The following is a 14,946-nucleotide window of genomic DNA, read 5'->3' as shown; positions in this document are numbered from 1 at the left end:
AACGGTCCATCACTTGACGCTGAATCAAAAGTTGGATGATACAACAAGACAATGATGTGAAACACAAGAGTAAATCTACAACAGAATGTTCTCAAAAGAAGAAAATTCGTGTTTTGACGTTGCTGAATCAGAGTCCAGACCTTAACCTGATTGAGATGCTGCAGCAACCTGAACAGGGCTGTTCATGCAAGGTATTCTGGAATTACTGATGAACTAAAACAATTTTGTACAGAGGAATGATCTAAAATTCCTCCTCACTGTTGTGCAAGTCTGATCAGCAGCTACAAGAAACATTTGATTGAGGTTATTGCTGCTAAAGGAGATTCTACCAGTTGTTATGTGAACCCCTGTACTGTGAATAATTAAACAATGTGTTCAATAAAGACATGAAAAGAAAAACATGGATTCTGTATCTCCATTGCCATTTGTAGGATTTACTGTTTTTCTAATAGTGCAGTAGCCTTATGTAGTTAAATTTTAACTTACATTGACAACTGCATGCTTACTAGTAAAGGGGATTTGTTAATGTACAGTAGTATTTGTGGAAAGAGAAGCAATTAACATTTTTGGCTGATGATTTTCATCGGAACTGGTCAGGTTCATTGAGCTGTGATCTGAAATATTAACTCCCTGATCCTCTCTGATACTGATGGTCTACTCAATATATCTTCATTCTCCATTCCTCAGATTTCCAGCACTAACTGTATTTTGGGCCCAGAATACATCGTTTATTTTTGTATTAGCTGATTAGGTACAAAATACTGTAGTCTCTTGGTGACCCAGTTGTGATTCCACTCAGTTATTGCGTATATGAAGCATATTCCCATGATATAGTTAGCCAACCAAGCATGTTCACTGATTAATGAGATTAGTCTATGTGCAATGTTGGATCCATATTTAAATTTTCCTGAGAGAGCAGCAGTAGCAATTCGCTTTTTGTTATCTGAGTTCAGTAGCAGGCTTATTAAGTTATATCAAAAAATGAATTTAAGTACTTGATATGTAACATCTGGAAAATTTTGTGGATACACTTGTGTATATGTGTATGTGTACCGGTTTCAAAGTATGTCTTTAGTTGATATAAATTGAACTTTTCGAGCCTAGATTTTTTGAGGTGAGAAACTGAACAGTCTCACAGATACAGAACTCAACATGGCATGGCTATTCATCTTCAGAACATTTTAACACACTTGCTATCAACCAGACAGCAGTGGTGCAGGTCGAGCACCCTATTCCAAAATTCCAAGATCTGAAAATCTCCAAAATCCATTTTTTGAGCGCTAACATGACATCACATAAGGAAAATTGTACAAGGTGTTTTGAAGGTTCCCACATGATGCGCAGGTCTCTACGCATCACAGACAGTTCTGAAAAGTGACTTCACATATGTAATGAACAGAAGTTAATGCAAAATAGAATGCATAAAGTGAAAAATGAAAATCTCCATGTATTGAAAGAGTGAACATACTGTATGCTGTTAATGGTATGTTAGTTATGAAACAAAGATCAGCCATAACAAACTGAAGATTGAATGTAATTGAATATTCATCAGGCTGGTTGCAGAAATTTAAGAAAATCCTTAGCATTAGTTTTTTAACGATTTGTAGTGATAAAGCATCTGTTGATCATAAAGAAGCAGAGACATTCATTGATTAGTTTGTCAAGATCATCACTGATGAAAATATAACATGCTGAAAGGCTGCGTGAATACATACGCACGATAAACAAGTATAAGACAAAGACTACTTTCCGTAAGAACTTAATTTCTTTTGGGATTGCTGGCAATGCCAAACAGCCACTGACTGCCCACATAGGTGGCCAAGGTAATGATGGTTTACGTTTATTGATGGTTCATGTACACATTATTGTTTCATGAATGAAATTATTAAAAATATGATATAAAACTGCTTTCAGGGTATATGCATAAGCTGTATATGTAATATACCCGGTAAATAGATTTTGGTTTTAGCTTTGGGTCCCAACCCCAAGTTATTTCATTAAGATGCAAATATTCCAAATTACCAAAAAAATCTGAAATTTAAAACGCTTTCAGCCCCAAGCATTCTGATAAGGGGTGCTTATCCTGTATTACTAATCTTAATGAGATAGTGGCTGAAACTCATGATTACCCTTTTATTCCGCTTAAATGCACTGTACTACAAAAATCTTTGAAAAAAGATAAAGAACATGTTAATAATAATAATATACAGTTGAAGTCAGAAGTTTACATACACCTTAGCCAAATATATTTAAACTCAGTTTTTCACAATTCCTGACATTTAATCCTAGAAAACATTCCCTGTCTTAGGTCAGTTAGGATCACTACTTTATTTTAAGAATGTGAAATGTATGGACTTGGTTTTTGCAAGGTGCCACACGTGAGGTTTCTTATCAAGTTAAGAGCCCATGGTATTACAGTTAAGTTACTGGCATGGTTAGAACATTGTTGGAGGGGCTGATAAACTGGTGGGCTGCAGAATGCCTTAGACAGATTAGGAGAATGGACAAGAAAGTGGCAAGTAAAATACAATGTTGGAAAATGCATGATCATGCACTTTGGTAGTAGAAATAAATGTGCAGACTATTTTCTAAATGGGGAGAAAATACAAAAATCTGAGATGCAAAGGGACTTGGGAGTTTCTCATGCAGAACACCCTAAAGATTAACTTGTAGGTTAAGTTGGTGGTGAGGAAGACAAATGCAATGTCAGCATTCATTTCAAGAGGTCTAGAATGCAAGAGCAGGGATGTGAATGCTGAGGCTTAAGATGTGGGCGAGGCCTCACCTTGAGTATTGTGAACAGTTTTGGGCTGTTCATCTAAGAAAAGATGTGCTGGCATTGGAGAGGGTTCAGAGAACGTTAACAAGGATGATTCCGGGAATGAAAGGGTCATTATACGAGGAACATTTGATGGATCTGCATCTGTACTCATTGGAATTTAGAAGCATGAGGGGGATCTCACTGAAACCTTTTGAGTGTTGAAAGGCCTAGATAAGAGTAGATGTGGAAAGGATGTTTCTCATGTTGAGTGAGTCTAGGACAAACAGGCACAGCCTCAGGATAGAGAGGCATCTATTTAAAACAGATACAGAGAAATTTCTTTTGCCAGAGGGTGGTGAATTTGTGGAATTTCTTGCAATGAAGGTTTCGGGGAGAAGGCTGGGAAAGTGGGGCTGAGGAGGGGAAAAAAAGATCAGCCATGATTGAATGGCGGAGCAAATTCTATGTGCCAAATGGCCTAATACTACTCCTATGTCTAATGGCCCAGAGGAATTTACAGTTCTAATGCTCTTCAGTTGAAGCTAACATATTCTTTAATATAATCTCACAGATAAAAATGTGACAGTAATTATACCTGTTGATTAGATCCATTTTAGTAGGGTTTCTGACTAGCTAGGTTCTATTACCATGGAATTAAATCATAGATTTACTTTTTTGCTGTGTAGGGCTTTAACAATGGAGTTCAAGGTGTTTAACATTCACCATGCTGTCTTTTAAGGAAATGACAGAGGGAAAAATTGATTCTTTATTTCCGGGTTGATTCTGTTTGGATGGTTAGAAATCCTGTAATAGAGATAGGCACTGTGTCTGTGGTCTCTGCTTTGTTTTTATTGTTGACATGACAGGTTAAAACAGCGCACATTCGTAGCAGGAGCAGAATTTCTCATTTGACCAGAATATGTAGGGAAATAAAGTTATTTGTACTTGTTCTTATTTAATTGTGGAGTTCCTATAACTGTTGAATAATTGTAAGTTTCACCTCTTTTGTGAATGTTGATAACCAAGCATTTTGTCTATTTTGAGATAATCTTTAACAGCATATATTGCTAAATTCTGTCTTAGCATTCTGAGCAACAGCAGAATTATTGCAATAATTAATGTATTGCATACATACACTTCTGAAAAAAGGGCATACAAACTGGTAATGTAAACATTATTTCCCTCTGCAGATGGTTCCAACCTTTGGGGTAGCTGTTTTTATGTTGAAATATTACCTGTGATATTTCTTTCAATATATTTCCATTTAGTATTGAAAATAATTCTCTCTTTTATCAAGATGCTTGTGACGACACCTGAAAAGTGGGATGTGGTAACGCGTAAAAGTGTTGGAGATGTTGCCTTGTGTCAGATTGTCAGACTGTTGATTTTGGATGAAGTTCACTTACTGCATGAAGACAGAGGACCAGTTCTAGAAAGCTTGGTGGCACGGACGCTACGACAGGTAAAATATTTGTTTCAGTATTTTTTTTATACATGCCTCTATTAATATTGTACAATATTTTACTAGATGTGTAAACAATACCCCAATAAATGATATATTGTACTTCAAGAATAACTAAGATGCAGGACTTGTATATTCAGGTATAACTAATTTTTCAGTGCTGTAATCATTTTTTATATTTAATTTTGTCTCTTGAACTGTTTGGGTAATGGTTTGGATGTAACCACCTAATATTAGTATTAAACATGGGGTGGAACTGGACTCTCTGACGGTGGTGTCTGAAAAGAAGATGCTGTCCAAGTTGCATGCCATCTTGGACAATATCTCCCATCCACTCCATAATGTACTGGTTAGGCACAGGAGTACATTCAGCCAGAGACTCATTCCACTGAGATGCAACACTGAGCGTCATAGGAAGTCATTCCTGCCTGTGGCCATCAAACTTCACAACTCCTCCCTCAGAGTGTCAGACACCCTGAGCCAATAGGCTGGTCCTGGACTTATTTCTACTTGGAATAATTTACTTATTATTATTTAATTATTTATGGTTTTTTAATATTGCTATATTTCTACACTATTCTTGGTTGGTGCGACTGTAATGAAACCCAATTTCCCTCGGGATCAATGAAGTATGTCTGTCTGTCTGTAAAGCATTACAAATAACAAGCACCCCCCCCCCCCCCAATCATCATCAATATCTACATTTCACCACTGACCAGCAACTCAGCTAGCCTCAGCAAAAATATTGAGGTTACAGCAATAGAAACTGAGGCCTTGTATCCTGTCGGGAGTGACCTGTCTGACATTCCAAGGCTGTTCCACCAACCACTAGTTATCAATGAGGGATATAAGGGGATTCTCCCCTTTTGCTTGGATGACTGAGAATAGCTCTCAAGAAATTTTACGCCTTCCAGGATGTAAAAGCCAAATTGATTGACATCTCAACAATTACCCTAAAATTACACAACTGGCACATAGTTGCAGAAATATCTGCCATCTGTATATAACAGAAACTGTAATTACACATTCAGGCTTCTCTGACAGAATCTCCCAAATCCTGAGACTCCACCATCAAGAAGGACAAGGCCAGCATGTTCACAGCAACACCTGTGGCTTTCCCTCCAAGTTGTGTACCATCTTAACTTTGAAATTCAGCATTGTGGGAGTACCTCACCACCACCTTCTCAGGTATAATATGGGTTGGGAACTAAATGATCGCCTTTCTGGTGATACCCAGATCCCAGAAGTAAATAATTTTAAAAGTCATACATTTCATCAGTTGTGACTAGTTCAAAGAAACTTTAACCCGTGCCTGATTTTTTTTTTTTGTAATTTTAACAATTCTTTTCTTGTTTAATCATTTATTTTGAAGGTATATTCAAAAAAAAACTCTTGAATGCAATTTGAAATTCTCAGTTATGCACATCATATTTGACACTGCAGCTGCATAGATAGGAGTTAATACTTTCCAATACTTTGGACATCAATAAAAATCTTCAAAAGGATGATTTGGGTGGGGAGAGTTATATGCCTTGCTAAATTCAGTGAATTGTGAACTATTGTGAACTTAGTAGCCCTAAAGAGAGTAAATTCTTCAATTGCTCTTCTATAATTAAAAACGCAAAAGAATCATTGCCACCAACAACACAAAACTCTCTGATACGACAGTTACTCTGCCTCTTTTTGTCTTTTACTCTGTAGTTGTCTTTCTTTCTCTGTGGTTATTTAGTTATTGACTACCTTACTGTTGTCCTGTATCTCTTCCTTCTTAATTCTCTCTTTGCATCCCTCTATATGTATACCACTCTAATATCTATCTTTCCTTGTCCTTTTTCTCTGTCCCTTCCACTTTATTCACTCCACCACAAGCTCTGTCAACTCTTCTAGTTACTCTGTCTTGGTCATTTTGTATGTGTTTTTCTCTTTCCTCATACTTGCAGTGCACACAGATAAATACAGAGAAGTACACTGATGCCTTTGGCATGTCCACTTCTCATTAAATCACAATTTCTTTCACTCATCAAATGTTTAATTGTTAAATTAACGTAACGAATTAAACTTTATTTTGTGTTTATTAATTCTATAATACCTGTTGTTCAGCAGTATTAAATTGCATTGCTTTTATATTGCTAAATCCTCATTATGCTGTTAGCATCTTGGAGATCCTGTCTCTCTTCCCTTTCTCTTTGACATTTAAACTAGATTAATACACTTTGAAATAAGGAGTAGGAATATGCCACTTGGCATTTGAGTCAAATCATGGCTGATCTACTTCCGTGGTAATTTCTGCATAATATCCATTTCCCTCAACGCCTGCAATATCAGACATTATTTATCTTTGTTTTGAGTGAATCAATGACTAAGCCTCCAAGGTCATGAGTTTCGAAGATACGCTTCACAACAGTAACATGAAAAATTTAGGTTTGAGGCCAGAACAGGCAAGGCAATTAATGAAGTTTGTAAAGGATCGTCCTGTGGCACAGAAGAGATTGTGATACTTTAAGATGACAGGTTGCAAGTAATTGGATAGGGGAAAGTGCAGAAGAAAGGCTAAGTTCTTGCATTTCTTGGACGATCATAATACAGGACAAATTGGAGCACTTTGAATCTAGAAACTTGATCAAAAGTTGGTTTCCAACAACCAGAAGATATTTTAGGAGAATAATAAAATGCAGCAAGTTTTTGGTTGGAGATATGTATTGAAATTGTGGTGAAAAGAGCAATAATCTCTTTTACTGACAGCCAAGAAAGGCCAAAAGGCCTGGTTCTGTGCTGCAATGTTCTATGGTTCTAAAGCAACGTGCACAAAATGCTGGGGGAGCTCAGCAGGCCAGGCAGCATCTATGGAAAAAAGTATTGTCGACGTTTCGGGCAGGGACCCTTCGGCAGGCAGGATTTCCTCCAGTCCTGCTGAAGGGTCTCAGCCCGAAATGTTGACTACAGTCGACCCACCTTATCTGCGAGTTCCGCATGCGTGGATTCAACCAACAGAGGATCGGGAAAACCCGGAAGTTGAGCATTGTTCGCCTTGCATCTTGATCGTTCGCTACTTGTGTTGTGAGCGAGAGGAAGGAGTTTAAGGCTAGTAAGCAATGGCTGGATAGCTATGTAAAGCGCTACAGTCTCAAGAACTTAAAGATCACGGGAGAATTGGGATCAGCTGATGCCAAGGGCATTCCCAGAAGAGCTACGATGGTTGCGTCTGTACTGAACATGTACAGACTTTTTTTCTTGTCATTCCCTAAACAATACAGTATAACAACTACTTACATAGCATTTACATTGTATTAGGTATTATAAGTAATTCAGAGATTATTTAAAGTATACGGGAGGATGTGCGTAGGTTATATGCAAATACTACACCATTTTATACAAGGGACTTGAGCATCCATGTTTTTTGGTGTCCGCGGTGGGGGGGGGGGGGGGGGGGGTGTCCTGGAACCAATCCCCTGCGGATGAGGAGGGCCGACTGTATTTTTTTCTCTTGATGCTGCCTGGCTGCTGAGTTCCTCCAGCATTTAGTGTGTGTTTCTTGGATTTCCAGCATCTGCAGATTTTCTCTTGTTTAAGATTTGTTTATCATTCTTTTTAACAATCTGTAAATGATTGTCTTGGACACTCAGAACCAAAGAACTAATTGAAAATTCAAATTCAAGCCAACACTACTGAACTGCAAGCCAATTTGAACATCTTGAGAAATAGGAAAAATTGAATGTACAAATGGAAATTCAGAATAACGAGCAATAATCAAATCCCTTCTAAACTTCCCTTTCATACAATCAATTCATTTTAGGAAATGGGAAATTCTTTAAATTTATTTGAACTTTTTCAATGAATATTAACACTCTCCTGTAATTTCTCTAGACAATCTTTTTTTGCTTTCTTTTGTACTCTTACTTAAAGTGGTTTGGTCCAACCACCCCACTCCTTCGCTTCCAGATTATGTTTTTGTTCTTCTCATTGAAATTAATTCATTTTGAGAAAGGTTACTTCTGTACACCTTCTGGTATTTCTTCTGATTGACAGTAATTAGCAAGTTTTCTAATCAGCCTTGGTGAAGGTCAGTTGTAATATAAGGCAATACTCTTCTGTGGCAGGTAACATTTTCACTCTACATGTTTAATCTCAGTCGATCAAAGCCTTAGTTGTTGAATCCATGTAAGTATTATTGTGAATTTGCAGAACAAACCCATAGACCATCTTCTAACAATTTATTTAACCCATGATCCTTAACAAATGTCAAAGTTCTGCTCATTGTCTGTTTGTTTTAATGATTTTAAAAACAATAAAATCCATTATTTTTTTCTAGCTGCACAGCTGCGCAACGTGCCTTGATCTTGGCTCACTGTATATTTGCACATATTACATTAAATAATCCAAGTAGTGTTTGAAGTAGTGCCAAACTGAATGCAAGTGCGTTACTGTTAATATGGGAGGTGAGGTGCTGCTGGGAAACAGCAGCCTACCCTCAACTTGCCTTTTGAATTTTAAAGTTTATGTGAGGATTTTAAATTAAATTTGCCATATGCAGTTAGGTCTGATATAACAACGTAAGTTCTTCAGAGACTTCCGGTCCTACTTAATCATTTGGTCAAATGTGGGATTGATTTAGCCAACTTATATTAAAATGATTATTGCTAAAAGTTGACCAGTTACACAGATTCATGATAATCTTCATGTTTGAAAGTATATTTGACTGAAATTTCAGAAGATAACTCTTTTCAGAGTTTTTTATAATTATATACAATTGAAGTCAGAAGTTTACATACACCTTAGCCAAATACATTTAAACTCAGTTTTTCACAATTCCTGGCATTTAATCCCAGAAAACATTCCCCGTCTTAGGTCAGTTAGGATCACTATTTTAAGAATGTGAAATGTCAGAATAATAGTAGAGAGAATGATTTATTTCACCTTTTATTTCTTTCATCACTTTCCCAGTGGGTCAGAAGTTTACATGCACTTTGTTAGTATTTGGTAGCATTGCCTTTAAATTGTTTTAAATTGGGTCAAGCGTTTTGGTTAGCCTTCCACAAGCTTCTCACAGTAAGTTGCTGGAATTTTGTTCCCTTCCTCCAGACAGAACTGGTGTAACTGAGTCAGGTTTGTAGGCCTCCTTGCTTGCACACACTTTTTCAGTTCTGCCCACAAATTTTCTATCGAATTGAGGTCAGAAAATGATGTCAAGTCTGGTTCATCCTTGGGAGCAGTTTCCAAACGCCTGAAGGTACCACATTCATCTGTACAAACTGTACAAATCTGTACGCAGGTATAAACACCATGGGACCACGCAGCCGTCATACCGCTCAGGAAGGGGACGCATTCTGTCTCCTAGAGATGAACGTACTTTGGCGTGAAAAGTGCAAATCAATCCCAGAACAACAGCAAAGGATCTTGTGAAGATGCTGGAGGAAACAGGTAGACAAGTATCTATATCCGCAGTAAAATGAGTTTTATATCGACATAACCTGAAAGGCTGCTCAGCAAGGAAGAAGCCACTGCTCCAAAACCGCCATAAAAAAGCCAGACTACAGTTTGCAAGTGCACATGGGGACAAAGATTTACTTTTTGGAGAAATGTCCGCTGGTCTGATGAAACAAAAATTGAACTGTTTGGCCATAATGACCATCGTTACCTTTGGAGGAAAAGGGTGCAGCTTGCAAGCCAAAGAACACCATCCCAACCGTGAAGCGTGGGGGTGCTTTGCTGCAGGAGGGACTGGTGCACATCACAAAATAGATGGCATCATGAGGAGGAAAATTATGTGGATATGTTGAAGCAACATCTCAAGACATCGGCCAGGAAGTTAAAGCTCGATTGCAAATGTGTCTTCCAAATGGACAATGACCCCAAGCATGCCTCCAAAGTTGTGGCAAAATTGCTTAAGGACAACAAAGTCAAGGTATTGGAGTGACCATCACAAAGCCCTGACCTCAATCCGATAGAAAGTTTGTGGGCAGAACTGAAAAAGCGTGTGCGAGCAAGGAGGCCTACAAACCTGACTCAATTACACCAGTTCTGTCTGGAGGAATGGAAAAAAATTTCAGCAACTTACTGTGAGAAGCTTGTGGAAGGCTACCCAAAACATTTGACCCAAGTTAAACAATTTAAAGGCAATGCTACCAAATACAAAGTGTATGTTAATTTCTGGCGCACTGGGAAAGTGATGAAAGAAATAAAAGCTGAAATAAATCATTCTCTCTACTATTATTCTGACATTTCACATTCTAAAAATAGGATCCTAACTGACCTAAGACAAGGAATGTTTTCTAGGATTAAATGTCAGGAATTGTGAAAAACTGAGTTTAAATGTATTTGGCTAAGGTGTATGTAAACTTCTGACTTCAACTGTAAAGTGGAAAAGGGTAGCTAAAGTGAATGTAGGTCCCTTGGAGGATGAGAAGGGAGAATTGATATTAGGTAATGAGGAAATGGTCAAGGCTTTGAATAACTATTTTGTGCCAGTGTTCACAGTGGAGGACATGTCTGACATGCCAAAGATAGATGTTATGGTTACAATGGGAAGTGAAGACCTCAATACAATAGCTATCACTAAAGAGTTAGTACTGAGCAAACTTGTCAGCCTGAAGATAGATAAGTCCCCTGCTCCTGATGGAATACATCCCAGGGCACTAAAAGAAATGGCAGAAATTATAGTAGAAGCTTTAGTGATGACTTGCCAAAACTTTCTGGACTCTGGGCAGGTCCCGGCGAATGTCACGCCACTGTTCAAAAAAGGATGTAGGCAAAATGCAGGTCAGTTAGTTTAACATCTGTAGTTGGGAAAATGTTTGAGCTTCTGGAAATAAATGGATCCATCATGCAGCTGCAGGATGGATTCAGCAAAGGCAGGTCCTGTTTGACAAACTTACTGGAGTTCTTTGAGGATATAATGAGTGCAGTGGATAGACGGGAACAGATGGATGTTATTTACTTGGATTTCCAGAATGCGTTCGATAAGGTGTCACATAAAATACCTATCCACAAGACAAGGATGTATAGAGTTGGGAATGATGTATTAGCATGGATACAGGATTGGTTATGTAATAGAAAGCAGTGAGTTGGGATACTTGGGTGTTACTCTGGTTAGCAATCAGTGGTGAGCAGTGTGCCACAGGGATCAGTGCTGGGCTCACAACTGTTCAGGATATACATTAATTATCTGGAAGAGGGCACTGAGTGTAGTCTATCTAAGTGTGCTGATGATACTAAATTGAATGGAAAAGAAAATTGTGCAGAAGATATGGAGAGTCTGCAGAGATAGATAGGTTAAGTGAGTGTGCAAGAGTCTGGCAGATATAGTACATTGTTGGTAAATGCAACGTCATCCACTTTGGAAGGAAAAATGAAAGTAGATTATTATTTAAATTGTAAAAGATTGCAGCATGCTGCCGTGCAGAGGGATTGCTTGTGCATGAATCACAAAAGGTTGGTTTGTAGGTGCAGCAGGCCATCAAGAAGGCAAATGGAATGTTGGCCTTCATTGCTAGAGGGATTGAATTCAAGAGCAGGGAGGTTATGCTGCAACTGTACAGGGTACTGGTGAGGCCGCACCTAGAGTACTGCGTGCAGTTCTGGTCTCCTTACTTGAGGAAGGATATACTGGCTTTGGAGGTGGTACAGAGGAGGTTCACCAGGTTGATTCCAGAGATGAGAAGGTTAGACTATGAGGTGAGAGTGAGTTGCCTGGGACTGTACTCGCTGGAATTCAGAAGAATGAGAGGAGATCTTATAGAAACATATAAAATTATGAAAGGGGTAGATAAGATAGGGGCACTGGTAGGTGAGACTAGAACTAGCGGACATAGCCTCAAGATTCAGGGGAAGTAGATATAGGATGGAAATGAGGCAGAACTGCTATTCCTAGAGAGTGTTGAATCTGTGGAATTCTCTGCCCAATGCCCAGGGCGCTACCTCAGTAAATATATTTAAGACAAGGTTGGATAGATTTTTGCATAGGAGGGGAATTAAGGGTTATGGGGAAAAGGCATGTAGGTAGAGATGAGTCCATGGCCAGATCAGCCATGATCTTATTGAATGGCAGAGCAGGCTCAACAGGCCAGCTGGCCTACTCCTGCTCCTATTTCTTATATTCAGAAGAAATTTAATTTACTGCATTGTGCATGAATCACTAATTCTACTCAAAAGATAAACACCAAACTGTTGTTGTTCGTCCTTCGGAATTGAAGGATGTCTGATAGGATGTCTGACAGTCGACTACAAAAACAGCTGCTGTATGGAGAGCTGAGCCAGGGCAAGCGCTCAGTTGGAGGGCAGAAGAAACGTTTCAAAGACTGCCTCAAAATGTCCCTCAAAGGCCTCAACATCAAACCCAGTAGCTGGGAATTGTTGCTCTGGACTGCCCAACCTGGTGGAGCAGGACCACTAAAGGAGTGTATGCAGCAGAAATCCGACGCACCGCTGAGGCTCAGAGGAAACGCGCCGCGCGCAAGGCTCGAGCTACCTCCACTTCCACTGCAGCACCTACCCTCATGTGTCCCACATGTGGGCAAGCTTTCAGGGCCCGGATTGGCCTCACCAGTCACCTTCGGAACCACAGTCTCAAACCCTCCACCTGACAGAAGTCGTGGTCGTCTTCGAATAACACCAAACTATATATTCTATATCAAGCTTTAGTAACATAAACTATTCATTTTTAAAATACAGACCTATTATTTCATAAATAGAATAAAATGTTTATATTTTTGAAATGTTCAAGTTTTACAAATTTGGTGATCATTTGGTGTTTTGTGATACATTTTCAAGAAAGTAATAAAGAGCTAATTTGATGTTGAAAGAACTAGAGTATAATATTAAACTTATTGGATTAAGCATACATTGCTGGAAATTTCTTGCTACAATGTCCAATTCAACATGAAGAACCTAGTTTAAAAGTATGTCAACAGATTAATTTTGCCAATATTCAGTTAAAGTGGTTGCTGATTGTACCCTTTTCCCAAAGTAAAGAGCAGTGTTTTATTTGTTTCAGTACATTTTTCCAGAGTGCTGCTTTAAAAAAAACTTCCTCTAATTGATGCTGTTTTTTAATAATGCTGTGGTTACTCAGAAACACAAATAATTGCTTCGGTTCCTTTGAAGACCTGCTTTTTCCTGGACAAGCTGAGCTCCATCATTAATATAATGATAAATGACATTTCATTTCATGTTGGCTCTCATAGTAGTGTGCTATGTTTTCAATGCATCTTGCAACTATGCAGAATCAAATACGTAGCTTCTCATACCATAAATCATCATGGATAATATGGAGTCAGCAGTACCCCAAACTGTCTATTGCTGATAAATACGAATGGTTCATATTGAATAAGAATTAGACTTGCAACTCGGATAAAAGATGATTCCCTGTATGTGACCCCCAAGTGAACAAGACTGGTGGTAAGGAGTCAACAAAAAATACCTCTCACAAAGAAATGCTGAGGATAGCGTAGAATGGAGAAAGTAGTTGATGTAGAAGCTTACAGTTTCAATGTTAACAGGATATTAGGGAGAAAAACTGAGAGCAAAGCCATTAATCTGCCCATCCCAAAATAAATTTCCAAAGACTGAATTTACATTAAAAAAAATAAAATCACTTACGTAAGCAAGTAAAATGCTAGGTTTCACAAAGATAAAAACAAAGCATTTTTATTATTTTAGTGTATTGGTTTAGTGAAATGTGTTGGCCAGAGCACTAAGGAGCTCCTTTGCATTTCTTCAATGAATGCCATAGGATTTCTTATGAGCAAGTGCATGGAGTTCTTAATTTGGCACCTAACCCAGAAGAGCATTTCTGAAAAAATGCAGTCTCAGAAATGCAGCTTAAGTCTACAATAGTGTTTAGATCATGAGCTACTCTCAAGTGTTTGAATACTGCCAACTGAATCAAGTTGATATATCTGTATTAAATTGAGCAATAGTTCAGATTTTTGGCATCATCTTCGAGTCTGTAATTCACTTGTAAAAGTGGTGGAATTATGTGAACAATGTAAAGTAATTTAATCATAGATCTTTTTTCTCTCCCAAGTGCCTCTAGCTCTACTCTATACCAGGTTAATATCCTTTCTTGTTTGATAATTTCCTGAAGTCACCCTACTTCCCCCTCCCCCAAGCACAAGCAGCCCCAAAACAGTGGCCCTCCCCACTTATGCAAAAAAAAGCATCAGCACCCTCCACCTATCAAGCAAGCAATAGTAAAGCCCCCAAGAAAGACCATGATCTACAGTGCAACAAAAACTAATCATTCACCAACAATTTGACATACCACAGGTACTCTCTATCCCTAATAAAGGGGCAGAGAGGTGTCACTCAGTGAGAGGGGAGGCATAAACAAAACAATTCGCTGATTTACTGTGTTAAAGTCTGCTGTATCGCTTTTTGTCTCTGAGAATGGGTAACAAGCTCACCCCCACCAATGTGAGTGGGAGTGTGAGTGTGAATGAGAATGATCCAAATTCAGAGCCATTGTTCTCGATATTCTGTTTTCTCTCCTGACCTCAGCACCGGCACAAAATTGGCTCATCCCCGGGGCCTGCAAAGCCTCGGAACCTGGAAAGCACGCTTGTTTTCTAGGCCACATCCTTGAGATATCACAAAGAGGCTGGTTGGTGAGCCCTGAGAATGAGAACCAACATTGTAAAGTACCGAAGTTTGAGTGCAGCTCTAGGTCAGGGTCTTTGACGGAACCCCATCCCCATGAAAAGGAAAAAGAGAGACATTAAAGGTAGAA

General features: G+C 38.7%; 1 protein-coding gene across 2 annotated transcripts in view; it reads left to right on the top strand.

Annotated features, from left to right (window-relative positions):
• ascc3 (activating signal cointegrator 1 complex subunit 3) overlaps positions 1 to 14,946 on the top strand; it is a 360,447-nt gene that overhangs the window by 82,250 nt on the left and 263,251 nt on the right. For both annotated transcript variants that reach the window (XM_073056467.1, XM_073056468.1), the window contains exon 11: positions 4,059 to 4,223. In XM_073056467.1, the coding sequence (XP_072912568.1) occupies positions 4,059 to 4,223 (165 nt within the window). The remainder of the gene's footprint in view (positions 1 to 4,058; positions 4,224 to 14,946) is intronic.

The sequence above is a fragment of the Hemitrygon akajei genome, chromosome 9 (assembly GCF_048418815.1).
Source record: "Hemitrygon akajei chromosome 9, sHemAka1.3, whole genome shotgun sequence".
Taxonomy (NCBI): Eukaryota; Metazoa; Chordata; class Chondrichthyes; order Myliobatiformes; family Dasyatidae; genus Hemitrygon; species Hemitrygon akajei.
The sequence above is the reverse complement of the archived record's forward strand: the minus strand, read 5'-3'. Positions and strand labels throughout refer to the sequence as shown.